Source organism: Ambystoma mexicanum, chromosome 2p (genome assembly GCF_040938575.1).
Source record: "Ambystoma mexicanum isolate Mex_15411 chromosome 2p, UKY_AmexF1_1, whole genome shotgun sequence".
Classification (NCBI taxonomy): Eukaryota; Metazoa; Chordata; class Amphibia; order Caudata; family Ambystomatidae; genus Ambystoma; species Ambystoma mexicanum.
This window is the reverse complement of record NC_090923.1, coordinates 1197555565-1197571050: the sequence shown is the minus strand read 5'-3', so window position 1 is coordinate 1197571050 and position 15486 is coordinate 1197555565. Positions and strand designations below refer to the sequence as shown.

Here is a 15486-nt window from a genome sequence, read left to right as displayed (position 1 = left end):
CCAGTGACTAATTGCGGTGAGACAGTTTGTAATTTGCTCCAACATGGTTGGAGTGATGGCGAGCAGGAAGAAACACATTTGTGTCCTCAGCAAAAAGATGATGGTGAAAGCCAAAGGAGTAGACAAGTCTTCATGGGCAGAGGTATCGAGAGAAGAGCAGAGGTCCAAGGACTGATCCTTGGGGAGTCGGGGGGGGGGGGGGGGGGTGAGGGGAGAGGGATGCTGACCAGGAGAGGGTTGGGGTCAGAGATTTGGGATTTCCAAGGATCGACCTTCCAGGTAGGAGATGATCCAGGCAAGTGCAGATTTGTGAAATCCACGGTCCTGGGAGAGTGAGGAGGGAGAGAGAAGTGGTCATTAACTTCAAAAGCGGAAGAAAAGTCTAATGCAGTGGTCTTCAAACTGTGGGGGGCGAGACCCCAGCCTGAAATGACCCCAAAAAAAAGGGAGGAAAGAAAAAGCCAGTGTGGGATGAGACATGCAAGTTTGTGCATATTGCATACTACCATGTCCCCCGCCGCACATGCTCAGTGTGACCGATCCATGCTTGGGGCCAGTGGGAGTGGGTGACCCAGGAACTAGGCACCCGGAAAGTGTGCTCTCTATCCCTTTCCAGAGAGTGTGCTTCCAGGGTTTGAATCCAGTCCCAGGAACGAAACTGCACTGGGATTATACAAGATAACGAGAGGGACCCTGGGGTTGTTTTTGGAGCGGGTGGGGAGAGCCCTTGGGGTTATTTTTGGAGCAGGTGGGGGGAGCACTTGGGGTTATTTTTGGAGCAGGTGGGGGAGCCCTGGGTTTGTTTTTTCAGCTTTTGGGGTGGGCACCTGGCACTAGGCAGGGAGTGGGGTAGGGAGGAGCGGGGGCAGGGGGAGGGGGCGAATCCCTGGGCAGGGGTGGCTCGTCCAATATGGGTTGGGGTCATCAACCCAGTGCCCCCTCAGCCATTATGGAGGAGTTAGCCCAGTAAAACACTGATTGCTCCCTCAGCTGATTTTTCCAGCTGTGTGAGCGCTCCTGGGCTGGCTGAACTGTCAAAGGGAAACGCTGTTTCTCTTTTGACAGTCAGTTCCCCAGTCGCACATGCTCAATGAGCCAGGCAAGGCTGGGGGTGTTTTGCTTCCCCAGGCTTGCATAGCTCATTGGAAATGCTGGCTGGGGATCGGCATTTCTGTATCTGCGAGGGGGGGCACTCCTGCTCCTCCTCACATAAGCGGATCGAGCAGGCTGGAACAGTGCATTTCAGCACCAATGCTCAGGCCCCTGCACTCCTGTGCAGAAACCAGGAAGCTCTTGCTTCCCGATTCCTGTTCATAATGCAGGAGCTGGAGAGCTTGGGAGGAAATCTTCAGGGCCGGGACAGAAGGTACATTTATGTTCACTGATTTTTGTGTGAGTCTCATCAGATTTTGGCGAGTGGGCAGGAAGGATAGTTGTACATACAACCAAGGCATTTTAAAAATGCCTTTGTTGCACAATCCCCCTACCCACCGGCCAAAATCAGCTCTCCATCCCAACCAGCATGATGTTGGTAGGTAGAAGTGGGGGAGGATCTTGGTAGGTTGTAGCGAGTGCGGGTAGAAAAGTTGAGGACTTTGTCTCATCGATTGTGACCTACAACTGCAACAATTCCATGACCTACACTTGCAACAATTCCATCACTACCACTGCTGCTTGCATTAACCTGCTCAACATTCGGAGAACATGTCCCTTTTCTTACTAACCCCATTACAAAGAAAGCTATCTCCACTCTTGTGCTCAGCAAACTGGATTACTGTTCAAGCCTACTCCTTGACCTTATCTCTACTCATCCCTACCTCGAGACAAAGACAGGGATGATATCTTTTTACTTGACATCTATCATAGATACCATGCCTTCCCCGTGGGCCCCCCCGCGCCTTGCATTCACACATAATCACTTTGATTTTGATTGAGTGTTAGGAGCTCTGGGGCCCAGGATACAGGGATGGTATCTTTTTACTGGACATCTATTATAGATGCCCAGTGAAAAAAAAACTCTTGCCCCCTGCGTCGATTGGAAACTGTTTGGGTAAAAAGCCAATTTTATTTTAGTGTGCTCTAAAATGCAACATTTGACCCCCAATTTTTAAAACCCTCCTCCCTCACTCTCCTTGATTGGTTCTGGTTTTCTCGCTTCGCACGGTCGCTATGGAATATCTTGGGGAAATATTTATGCCCCTCCACGTAAAAAATTCACCAGCTGCCACTGGCCCTGGGACTGTGCTGGGAGCAGGGTGGGGGGAGCCCAGGGATAGTGGTGGGAGCAGGGTGGAGAGAGCCCAGGGACTTTGGTGGAAACAGGTTGGTGAGAGCCCAGGGACTGGGCTGGGAGTGCAATGAGGGAGTCCAAAGACTGTGAAGGTGCGCAGGTGGGGGAGCCCAGGGATTTTACTGGGAGCAGTGTATGACGACGATAGTTCATACCCATTTGGACTTTCGATTTGGCATCATTGAAGGGGGGCGGCCTGCCCATATTTTGCTCTAGGGGAGGTTTGGGGATTGGTGGGGGGTTCAGGACAAAAAGATTTGACCACTGGTCCAATGTGATGAGCTCAAGAAGTAGGTTTCGAGGGGTACCATTGGAGAGAAAGTTGGAGACCTTCATGGGTGCAGTCTCTGGGGAGTGTTTCCTAAGGAAGCCAGATTGAAGTGGATCTCCAACGCTATTATCCTCAAGGTAAATAGTGATCCGGATGAAGACCACCCGCTCAAGGACCTTTAAATAATGAAGGAGAGAAACTGGGTGATGGCTTGTTTGGAAGTTTGGATCAGCAGAGGGTTTCTTCAGTAGGGGTTAAGACCGTTGTATATTTGAAGGAGGCTGGGTAGACTCCACCAGAAAAGAGGTTAGAGCTTCAAGAGAGAAGGGCAAGTGATTGTAAGTCTTTAGTGGTCATTCTAAGAAATTACCGGTGGAATACCGGCAAACGGACCTACTGTTCTCCAGCATGAGGTCTGGCATGGATTCACATGCTCATGAATATTCCCCGTCGTCAGGCTGGGAATCCTCGGTATAGAAAAAAATCAGTATCAGTTTTGTTTCTGATCTGTCTTTCTTAGTAGTAACCAATCACTGGTCTCTGGGTCATACTGCCCCCAGCCAATGACTGCCCTCTCCCTGAGCCCCGCCTCCGGCAGCCATCCACAGATTTTTTACCGCACGTTCAAGTGTTGGGAGTCCTCGTGCTGTAGCTCTCGAGCTTTTGCTGCATTTTTGGCGCTTTTTCGATAGATTTTTCTAATTTTTCGGTTAAATAGAGCCTCAAGCTCCACCGTTTCTACATCCGATCAACGGGGATCCGTCAGTTTTCAACGCCCCTCAAGGGTGAAGATTTCGTCGAGTTACGCTTTTGGAGGATTCCAGAAGTTCCGAGGCCTACCCCGGACATGGCCCAGGAGAAAGGAAGCTCGACGCCCGGGAAGCTGTTCAGGACCTGCCCTGGATGCCAGCTTCAGAATGTTTTCAAGGAGGACGAGCATTCGTTATGCCTCTACTGTCTGCATGAGGACAAGATGCACAAGGAGAAGGACTGTGCGTTTTGTGGGAACATGTCGGAGCGGACCATGAAGGATCGCCACCTCCGTCTCGCCAACTGGCTGGAAGGGAAGAGCCCGTCGGGCGAGAAGAAGAAAAAGAAGTCTGAGCGGTCTTCTAAGTCCTGTGAGAGTGCCCGGCAACGGGGGCCCAACAAAAGGCTAAGCAACGCGAGTCCACGGGCACCGGGAGCGCCGAACGGTCGGGCTCCTTGGCTGCCAGGCAGGGCACATCCTCCCCGGCGCCATCAACCACGAGCCAACGCTCTGGCTCGGGTAAGAGGAAGTCTGAGAACCCGGCAGAGCTTCTGGAGAGGCCCCGGTCGATCTCGAAGATTCCGGCAGAGGGGGAGCGAGGCTCCGACCCTCCCCCCAAGGTGAAGGCCCCAGGCGTCCAGAAGTGTCGATGGCCTTAATTCACACTGCGAAGACCTCGATTGAGGATGTCGCCACGGCCCTGGCTCAGCCTGTGGAGGCTACACCAGTGGAGGCGCCCTCAGGACCCAGAGTCTCCCTGCCACCGCGGAGGGAGTCGTCTTTCAGGCCCATTGAGAAGACCCCCACAAAGTCCTCGGTGGAAAAGGTGGGGGGGGGCTGGTGGCCATCGTGGATACAGACACGACCTCTGAAGAAGAGCTCATCGACGTCGTGGAAGAGGCCCAGCCCATCGGGAGGGATCCCGACGAGGGCGACGACGAGAGCGACTGTCGCCGACAAGACTCCTCAAGAGCCCTCGCGCCCTTCGTTTCCGGCGCAGCAGGACACCTCGGCGGCCATTTTGTCAGTGATTCAGTCCTTGTGCTCGGAGATAAGGACAAGGTTGCCCCTTCCCCCGACGGAAGGTACCTGAGCCAGACCCGACGGAGGAACCGGAGCTAGGACCTTCGGAGAGTCCACCGCATAAGAGGAGGATGATGCATCCTACGCCACCTCTCCCACCTCTGCGGCCTGCTCTGCCTTCCCCCCCGGTCTACTACCCACGGGGATGATACAGGCACGGACACGGCTACGACAGATACAGATGACAACAGAGGCGGCGACGGGACGTGTCTCCCGTCGCCCCCTGCTCGGGCGTCCCTGCCCGACGAGATTGAATCCTTTCATGCCATGATTTCCAGGGCATCCAAGCTTTTCCAGCTCTGCCCAGAAGAAAAGAAGAAAGAAGGGTTCCTTTACCAATGGCGCGAGGCTAAAAGGAAGATGGTCCTCGCCGTACTGCTTCTTGAGGACATCTGGGATGAAGGGCTCGCCCTCCTCAAGAACCCTGCCACGGCGCCGGCAAAGAGGGACCGGTACGAGAAGAAGTACCGGGTCCCCGGCTCTGCCCCCTTGTGCCTTCGGGCACAACCTACCCCGGATTCGGTCATCTCCGCGGCGGCAAAGAAGAAAGCTGGCGGGGCATCGGCCTCGACATCAACTTCCCCGCCGGACGGCGAGGGCAGGAAGTTGGACACGATGGGACGACGGATCATCTCATCTGCAGCGACGACTATCAAGGCGGCCAACGCCCTGGCTATCGTAGCCCGCTACGACAGGGAGTTGTGGTTCAAAATCTCCCCTCTGTTAGACTTCCTTCCGGATGCCAAAAGGGCTGAGGCCCTTGTAATCCTACAGGAGGGGGAGATTGCTTAGGACCACGCCATCACGGTGGCAACGGACATCGCCGACACCGGTTTCCGTCAGTTGGGCAACGGCGTTTGCTTGAGACGAGGATGGCTCAAGGCCACGGATTTCCGCTAGGACGTACAAACCAAGGTTTTGGACATGCCCTTCGACAGGAACAACCTGTTTGGGAAGGCGGTTGATGAGTCCCTTCAGGCCATCAAGACAGACACAGAGACTCCCCGGGCACTGGGAGTGCTCCAACAACGACGGCCGTCCTTTCGGAGCCCCGGAGGCAGACACGGTGCTTCCAAGGGATCCGGCAGTGGCTCCTCCACTTACCGCCAAGCGTCTAGATCTTCGTCCCAGGAAGCCTACAGGGGACGCGGCAAGTCAGGTGATGCCCGTCGTCGTCGACAAAGAGGTCAAGGAGGCAAGGCGGCCTCCAAACAAGATTGAAGCGACCGCGGGGTCGGGCCCCTGCCGAAGCACCCCGGTGGGAGGCCGGCTGGCGAGGTTCGTCAGCGTGTGGGAGTCCATCTCCACCGACCGTTGGGTGCTGGACACCCTGGCCCAAGGGCACGCCCTCGAGTTTCAGAAGAAGCGTCCTCGCGTTCCACCCGTGGCCAGGAAGGAAAATCACATCCCCCAACTACTGTTGGAAGTAAGGGCGATGCTCAAGAAGGGTGCCATCGAGCTCGTCCCAAAGAGACCAAAAGAAGACAGGAGGATGGCACCCCATCCTGGACCTACGATGACTGAGCAAGGCACAGAAGTTCCGTATGGTCACCCTCCAACATGTGCTGGGACAGCTGGAGGAGGGCGATTTCCTGTCGTCGTTGGACTTGGAGTATGCGTACTTCCACATCCCCATTCTAAAAAGACACACGAAAGTTCCTCAGGTTCGTGGTCCAAGGGTGGCACTACCAGTTCAAGACCCTCCCGTTCGCATTGAAGTCGGCACCCAGGGTGTTCACCAAGTGCCTCGCACGGGTGGCGGCGCGGCTGCGCCTACAGGGGATCCACGTCTACCCCTACCTGGACGACTGGCTCATCCGGGCAAGGACAAGGGAGCTCGCCGTGGAGTACACTGCGAAGACCGTCCAGCTGCTCACAGACCTAGGATTCTCCATCATCTTTCCAAAATCCCACCTGGTTCCGTCGCAAGTCGCCCTGTTTCTAGGAGCCAAGCTCGACACAGTGGCGCGGCTGGCCTTGCCGTCGGAGGAAAGGACCAGGACCATTCTGGGCAAGGTGCAGCGTCTGCTGGCCACGGACATGGCCAGGGTAAGATCCATCAAGTCCCTCCTCAGGATGATGTCCTCCTGCATTTATCTGGTGCGCCTTTGCAGGCTTCGGATGAGACCCTTACAGGAGTTCCTCGACGCCCGCTGGATCCAGTCGACGGGCAGCTTCGAGGACAGGATCCCTCTCAACGAGACGTCCCGTCAGGCGATCCGGTGGTGGAGTACCCGCTCCCATCTGTCGGCGGGCACCGACTTTCAGACCCCAGCTCACCAGGTGACGACGGACGCCTCCCTGGAAGGTTGGGGGAGCACACTCCGGAGATCTTCACGCGAGAGGCCTTTGGCTCCCAGAGGAGAAGTCTCTCCACATCAACATCTTGGAGCTCCGCGTGGTGTTCTGGGCCCTCAGGTCCTTTCTTCCGTCCCTCAAGGGCAAGGTGGTGAGGATCTTCACCGACAACACCACCACGATGTTCTACATCCGGAAGCAGGGCGGAACCAGGTCCCCGGCCCTATCCAAGGAAGCCCAGGATCTGTGGCATTGGGCCGTCGCCCAAGGGATGTTTCTGGTGCCTCTTCATCTGGCAGGAATAAAAAACACGATCGCTGACTCACTCAGCAGGGAGCTGCGCTCGTGCCACGAGTGGTAACTGCGCCAGGATCAAGTGGATCGACTCTTCCGACGATGGGGCGAACCCCAAATCGATCTCTTCGCAACGGCGACGAATTCCAAGTGCCAGAGGTTTGCCAGCAGGTTCCCCCAGCTGAGGAGCATGGGCGATGCTTTCTCATTCCCCTGGGACGGCCTATTTCTTTATGCGGTCCCTCTGCTGCCGTTGCTGCTCCGGCTCATCAACCAGCTCGAGGTCCCGGTGCAGGATGATCCTCGTCGCACCGGCGTGGCCGAGGCAGATCTGGTTCCCGGACCTTCTGGACTTGTCAACGTCCCCACCAGTTAAGCTGCCGACGGACGCAGACTTTCTCTCCAGAGAAGGAGGCGCCATTCTTCACCACAACCCGGAGTCGTTGAACTTGCAGGCCTGGCTCCTGCAGCACTAGAGTTTGGAGGGTACGACATCCCGGCCGACTGCAGAGAGGTTCTTGCAAAGGCCAGGGCGTCCTCAAATCTCAAGTGCTACGGCCATAAATGGAAGAGGTTCTCTGTCTGGTGCCGTGCACAGAAGATTAACTCTCTGCGGATTACGGCCCCTCAAGTACTGCCGTACTTACTGTCGCTGGCCAAAGCTGGACTGGCTCACGCCTCCATCAAAATACATCTGGCTGCAATCTCCCGATATACCAGGACGAGGGGACGGGCGTCCTTGTGGTCTCATCGCCTGGTGAAAGAATTCATGAAGGGACTATTCCGATCATTCCCGCCGGTGAAGGCTCCTGCCCCGGCATGGGAGCTTAATGTGGTGCTGACCAAGCTCATGGGGGGGGGCCCCATTCGAGCCTATGCATTCGGCGCCTTTGAAGTTCCTGTCGTGGAAGATAGCTTTCCTTGTGGCCATCACCTCCGCACGACGAGTGGGAGAGATCCAGGCCCTATCTTGCAAGCCTCCATACTTGACTTTTCATGACACAAGGGTGGTGCTGAGGACACACCCATCCTTTATGCCCAAGGTCCCGTCGGACTTCCACCTCAACAAGCCCTTGGTGTTGCCAGTTTTCTTCCCGTCGACTTCGTCGCCGGCTGAGAGGACTGCACTCGCTGGATGTAGCTAGAGCGCTGAAGTTCTACGTGGACCGCACGAAGAGTTTTCGGAAGACGTCACAACTGTTTGTGAACTTTGGGACTGTGAATCAAGGGAAGGCTCTCTCGAAGACTTCCATTTCCAGATGGCTCTCCAGCTGCATCATGCACTGTCACCGGTTGGCAAACCGACAGCTGCCTGGCCGTCCGAGAGCCCATTCGACCAGAGCGATCGCTGCTACCACGGCGTTCCTGTCTGGTGTGCCCCTGCTGGACATCTGCAGGGCTGCGACGTGGAGGTCGACGCACACCTTCACAAGATTCTACTTCGTCGATCGGGACTCCAGAGAGGAGTCCACGGTCGGCTAAGCAGTGCTGCGCAACCTGTTCGCCTAAGGTGAGCCTGGTGAGGAGATAAGAGATGCTTAATGTTGAGCCTGTTGCCACCTCCCGTGGTTGTGCATGTGTGTACTGCTATGTATTCTCTTATTTATGAGCATGTGAATCCATGCCAGACCCCATGCCGGAGAAGGAACAAGTTACTTACCTGTAACGGTTGTTCTCCAGCATGGGTCTGGCATGGATTCACATGCGAACCCTCCCGCCTACCCCTCTGCGGCTCTTCACTTGGTCATACTGCCACTTTACTTGCTACCAAATCTGAGGATGGCTGCCGGAGACGGGGCTTAGGGAGAGGGCCGTCATTGGCTGGGGGCAGTATGACCCAGAGACCAGTGATTGGTTACTACTAAGAAAGACAGATCAGAAACGAAACGGATACTGATTTTTTTTCTATACCGAGGATTCCCAGCCTGACGACGGGGAATATTCATGAGCATATGAATCCATGCCAGACCCATGCTGGAGAACAACAGTTACAGGTAAGTAACTTGTTCCTTACTGGCACCTGAAATCACAGGATTACTGGGATATTACAGGTGGTGGCAATAGCGGTCATTGCCCACATGTGGGAGGGGTACTGCCAGTTTCTAATACTGGTGCCAGAAATACCAGCTGTATTTTGCCAGTGGGGGCTGATTTATCTCCATCTCTTGGCTAAGTCAGTCACCCTTCCTATTTGACCATTTAAACCACAAAGGGGTTGTTGGGAGGGTAAGATGGGCTGGCAGTGCAAAAGATTGGTGCCAATTCAATAGGAGAGGTAGGGGAGAAGTAGTTGCACGCAGAAGAGGTGGGGGTGAGGTGCTGGACTGAAAGAATGTTGCGAAGGGAGAGAGAAGAGGGTTGAGTGCCACACATGTATGCAGCAACTCTGCTATACTCTCACAGAAAAAGCCACACTCATGTCGGCCAGCATCAAAAGGCGTGTAGTTCAAAGAGCCGGTGTTCCAAAGAGCAAAGAAAAATACATTTCCCAGTAGTTCGGCACATAGTGCTTAGGGTGTGAGCTAATTATTAGCCAGAGAGAGAGGTTGGGGGCAGCAAGATTGACTTGTGGGCTTCATCGTTTGTTTTCGATCCCATTTGAAAATGCTTGCTGCCTTATTGTGGTGCCAGTGGCAGTAAGGGGAACTGACCATGTTTAATTTTGTTTGCAGAGGTGGTAAGCTTTGGTTTCCATTATCCCCTTCCCTTCCTACAATTGTAAAATTTAAATCTCAAAACCACCCCCAATAAATATGCGAAACTTTGTTCCATTTAGTTTCAAGCAATTTTTGGGTGTTAAAGAATGGACATTTAAGGGAGGGTGGGGATCCGAAGGGCAGGTGAAAGTGTCCTACTTTTAAGAATTGTATGGGAATGATTCACTCAATGAGGCTTTTTATAGTCTCCATAACCTTTTTTTTGGTGAGTGGGGCACCCGTCTCGTGTCTAAGGAAAGGACCTACTGTCAGGTTTCTCAATATCCGCAGAAGGGCTCGCCTGTTTTTTCTTTTGAGACGGCTTGTTGAGGACCTTTCCTCGAAGAGTCTTCTGTTTGTACCAGGTGTCATGAAGAAAAGGGCAATACTTTCCAGGCGTCCTTTCTGGAAAGTTGTTGCTCAGGACAGGTAACCTCTGGCGATGACTTCCGAAAAACACAGGAAAAAACCTTCCTGATGGAAGTACAAACCTAAGACTATAGGCAGCTTCCCGTGAAAGCACGTTCCAGACAGGTTGAGGTCCGAAGTAGTGAGAGAGAATCCCCCAAGGCAGAGATGGTAAGGAAAATGGAAATCTGACCATTTGTAATGGACACAAGGAAGAGGGAGCAGCAAAACCAGAGAGTCCAAAAGGGAACTGAGCAAAGCCAAGAAGAGAGGAAAGGAGACGCACGCTGAGCAAGGTAAGGATTACAGAGTGTTGAGATGCAGGTTCCCCATGTCCGCGTTCTGTATTTGTAAACGCGACCTGCAGACAGCAACCGGCGTGTACTTCCATGGACAACTAGAGCACATGTTCTGCTTTCATATGGAATTGTAGAGGGCCATATTGGAGGTAAAATGGCGCCCGTTGCTTGCCGTGTCAATCTCCAGGAGGACCATAGCGACCATGGTCTGAAATTCATGATGCCTATAAGCAGGGACAGTTCCTTTTTTAGACTAGTAGTGCACCCTTCCCGTCTACGGAAAGGACCTATAAATAGGGACCATTCCCTTTCCAAACGCATCTGACTAATATGAAATTCTGGTTCTTTTTGCGAGACTGTAATGCAGAATGTTGCCGAAGTAAGTGAAGAGGGGTCCACTATCAGTCATCCATCCACTGGATAATGTCATCAGGGCCCTTTAGGTAACCTACTTCTCTGGTGCACAAAACCTAGAGGTCCTCCCCAATACCATCATCTTAATGGCTTTGAGAATATCTTAAGGGAAATAAAGGGCAATTACTGTAGAGGCTGGTGCTCAAGTTGTGTACACGATTGAAGGACATCTCTGCCACATGTTAACTGGGTAGCATGGTCCTATGCTCTCCTGAACCATATGCAGCGCTGTACAGTGCTGTTTATTTGGGAATTGTACGACTCTTTCCATCCTGATTCCTGACTTCCAGTCTACCATCCATGAGGGTGAGGAGGTAGTTTTTGAAATTCTAAACTGCATTCCTTCGGGTGCATTGGCTGAGGGAGCTTTGACCTCTTTACTCCTGTGCATTCCAGCATTCCATCCCAAACCTAGGAATGTTGATCCCAGTCTTGGGTGTCGGAGAAAAAAACAGTGACAACATTGCCAATCATCAGGCTGGGCGGGATTGCCTAGTGACTGTGGAAAACAAAACAAGAACAGCTGTTCAAGTACTTTGAACGCTATAGTATCATCAAAATAGTTAAATCTGAACACCTCAGTTGTCTTCACCATCAAACACCACAGTATCCTCTGATCATCAGAGCCTGAGCTACTAATATCCATGGAAACGATAGCTGTCATCCACAATCCAGTCCCCTGCCCCTGCTGATCTTCCTTCCAATGGGACAGGGGTAATCCTCTGACTTGACTATGAGCTGCCGCTGACTTTTTGTATACTGTTGCTGTGCTTGTTAAAGTACTGGCATATTTCCATAGTGACTTGGGGGTATGCTGCTCATTCATTTTGATTGGCAACTGTTTGACAAAAAGTAGAGTGAGGCTTTCCCTGTAGACATGGGAAGTGCTGCTGGCTGCACAGACTGCTTTGAGAGCCCATACTGCATGGGGTCATCATCTTTTATGAGCTGGCATGTATCGCACAAATGTGTAGCAGTGGGCCAGATACCACATCGGTCCAGACACATGGAAGCATCCACAATCCTTGGAAACAACACCTAGTGGCCACGTTGTATGGGTCCACCCAGGACTGCTTAAGTGACCAGGAAACTTTTGAAGATACGGAAGGGATGGTTCCCCCGGAGAAGAGAGATGCAGAATGCGAAATGGAGTAGGCTCGAGTTGTGGGGAGGGTAAGGGGTAAGCGGTAGATGTTAAGATATGTACATGATAGTAAAATATCAAGATATGTACTGCTGGTTTTGTTGATTGTTGTTGTAAAAACCAATAAAATTGTTTCTTTTTTTTAAAAAAAGAATGCAGCATCAGAAAGTGAGTCCCACAGGGATATTGTACACGTGGTTCCCCTGTATTTGACACAGTGCCACTTGCTATGAAGGGACCTCTACCGGGCAGACTGCTTTCTGGCTCTTGGAGCTGCTTATTTGCCTGTCCTTTAAACCTCAAGCAAATTCACTTGCACGGCTGATCTAGCGCAGTTGTGCACATTTCCATTGTTGCTTCCTGATATGTATTCCTGTTCGCCACAGTCTAGAGGGCAGCCACATTCACGCTTAAATGGGTGTTGAGGAAAGGTGCCAAAAGATATTGAATGTTTTTTTTTTTTTTTTCGTGCATTTTATGCGTGGACCATCATGACATCTTGACATCGACTGTCTCACCAGCTGTACAATGTCTGACTCAGTTTCATGGTCTGTTGCCTTTTTAGTTTAGACTGGCTAATTTCTAACCTGTACATCAATGGATGTGCACCACCAAGTGACACTGGGCAATGTCTCACAGGCCGTGTAGCTTGCTCCAAAGGTCCATCGCGCATAGCAGACCTTGTGCCTGAGCTGGCACGGATTCTATGTATAGAATAGCCCTTCCAGTGCTCATTTACCTGTAGTTTGTAGCATTGCTTTGCTCTTGCAGGTGGATGAGAACATGCAATGCTGAATTTTAGCGCATCAACACTGACTTTTTCAGCTTTTGGTGTGGGAGTCTGTGTTGCAGTGCAACATTCACAATACTCCCTGAATAGAGAGCAGATCTTGTGTTTCTTAGCCTTATGGGACAAATGTCATTGGAGCCATTGTCCGCCACCACAAATACCAAGGATATCTGGCGGGGAGCTTAGCCACTCTGTCACCACCTGCTTCACTTTATCCCTAATGTCTGTGTGGCTCTTGCATGAACAAAGTGGCTTGTTGGTGTATGGCATGATTCTGCTGTGATGACCACACTTTCTCCATAGTGTTGCCACTATGATGACCCAGTGGCCGGGAGTTCCATTGGGTCCTATCTTCTGCACTCATATTGTACCATCTTTACTTTCCAGTTCTGTGACACACAGCATGGTGAATGGTTTGGGTACCTGAGTCAGGAAGGCAAGGTGGCACTTACCATCAAAGGCGGTCCTTTCAAAGGTAAGAACCCTTCTACAGTGGGATTTCCTGTTTCTTGATAAACCTATATCTTCAGTACAATCAATAGTCCCCTTCTCAGCCATCTGATAAAAGGGCGTTTGTAAAAGTCTCATATGATCATCTTTACGAGTGTAGCATTTTTCAACTGTTGGTTACATGTTTGTGAGATAGCGTAAAAGAAGCTGGCCATTGTTCTGTAGAAGGTGGTAAGATAATTGACTGTGTTGGATTCTTCATGCTAAAGTTCTGCTGGTGGCAGGTTTGCATCCTTTCATAGCCAACCCTGCTTTTAGCTATTAAAGGTTCATGTGCAGAACATTGGGACGAGTAACAGGAACACCTATTTAAATCTTAAGAATAAATGTGGGTCTTTGGCATTGTTGGTAGGATTTCTGAAGATTTTCATTCATCTGACTCCATTTTCATTTACTAAACGAAGATCTGTGTTTGACTATCGACCCAAATAACTGCATTTGCAATATTATTCTATTTGATATCGTGTATCATTTTGTCACATGAGCTAACCTACCCATCTCCTGCTGACTGCACTGGTGTCCAAACACTTGGTTTGAGAAACCCTTTTTTAATTTACGCCACGGACTTTCAGTAAACTATCTGAGAAGTTCTTGGATGGGTAAGATAGCTCATCATTGACCCATTTGAGTTTGCAAGTTTCTAAAAAGTGGAATTTTGACCCGAGGATTGTGGGTTAATATCTGGGTTTTGTAGAACCTTTTGGTTATTATTGAGCTTTCTCCAGCTGGTAACTTAAGCCCATCTCAATCCTCACTGTTGCAAGTTAATGCTTCAAGCCTTGAAGATGCACATAGGGTTTGATCCTCTGGAGGCTGGAATGGGTATGAATGTTGGTCTTGAAACCTTCATCTTTGGGACAAAGTGATCCAGTTTGGCACAGAAAGGTCCCATCTGGGATGTGGGCAAAAAAACATGACCTTTTGGAAGAAGACGGTATCCTGGTCTGAGGTGGTGGATTAAGCATGCATGTGCTTGCACACTTTCTTTTTGGTCTGTTTTCTCCTTCCTTCTTTGTTTATCTTTCTTCGTTATTGTTTCTCTCTTATTGTCATGACACATGGAAATGCAAGAATTGCTTCATAAGTGCGATCCCGGGATTCTGATGGTGCAGTAGGCTTCTAGATAGTCTGTTGCTTTTTCTACTCAGTGTTTTCTCTTTGCAGGATTTGAATTTTTTGCCAATCTGCTTTGTAAAACCACTGATCTCTCTGAAAGATTCTTCATAGTATATTTCTTTTCTTTTCATATTTGCTGCAATGCAAGAGGATGCGGGCCTAGTTTTCCACCATTGCTTGCAAATCTGTTGTTCTGCTTTCAATGAGTGCCTATGCCAGCCTCTCTCAATTTCGAAACTCTGGCCACTGATCCTGTATTTGATCGTTACCTGTTTGTGCTTCTATTTTCTTACTCTACCAGTCTGCTATGGTGTATTTTCTCTTGAGTAGGTGCATGCAGCATTTTGTTTTGAGTGTTTCATTCTCTTTTAAAAAAAAATAAAAAAAAATCTTTTTCCTCTTGACCTGTTATACGGAGGCTCTGATGTAGGTTGAAGCTCATGCAGCATGTTTGAGGGAGCTATCCTGAACGCTCATGGAGCCAGAGAGGAATGTGGGCTCTAGCTTTGGTATGATGTGGGCTCTCGATTTTGTTATGGTGTAGACTCTAAGATGGGTGGTTTCTGCTCCGGTATGGTCTTAGTTGAGCAGCTTGCTCGTATTTTGTGTTTTGTACATATTTATGTATTTATTTTGGCATTTATAGAAGCGCATTAAGCCCTTGGGCATCAAGGCACTGGTTACAATCATTTAAATGGCCGAGCAGGTACAGATACAATTGTTAACACAGCTTAATAAGTACAGAGCACAGTCATGCAGGGTAAGTACAAGGATGCATGTTTGAAGAGTGCTCAGTCCCAGGGAAGGTGGTAGGGCGTTCCAATTCTTAGCGGCGATTACCAGGAAGCTGGCGTCACCTGCTCTTAGGAGTTGGAATCTTGGGGTCTTGAGGCGATTCATATGGGATGTTCGGGTAAGTCTTGTGTCAGAGGTTTTAGTGAATTTGGATCCAAGGCATATTGGATTAGAGTTTGAAATGCATCTGTGGGTTAAGGCCAATGTTTTGAAGCAAATGTGCTCTCAGACTGGCAGCCAGTGCGCATTTCTTCTGGCTAGTGAAATGTGTAATTGTTTTGCAATGTCCAGAGATGCCCCTAGAGCATTGTTTTATATGATTTTAAG

At 50.8% G+C, this 15486-nt stretch overlaps 1 protein-coding gene across 9 annotated transcripts in view; it reads left to right on the top strand.

The window, feature by feature from the left end:
• Positions 1-15486, top strand: part of RENBP (renin binding protein) — a 167429-nt gene that overhangs the window by 131960 nt on the left and 19983 nt on the right. For all 9 annotated transcript variants that reach the window (XM_069645418.1, XM_069645414.1, XM_069645422.1 and 6 more), the window contains one exon: positions 13126-13213. In XM_069645418.1, the coding sequence (XP_069501519.1) occupies positions 13126-13213 (88 nt within the window). The remainder of the gene's footprint in view (positions 1-13125; positions 13214-15486) is intronic.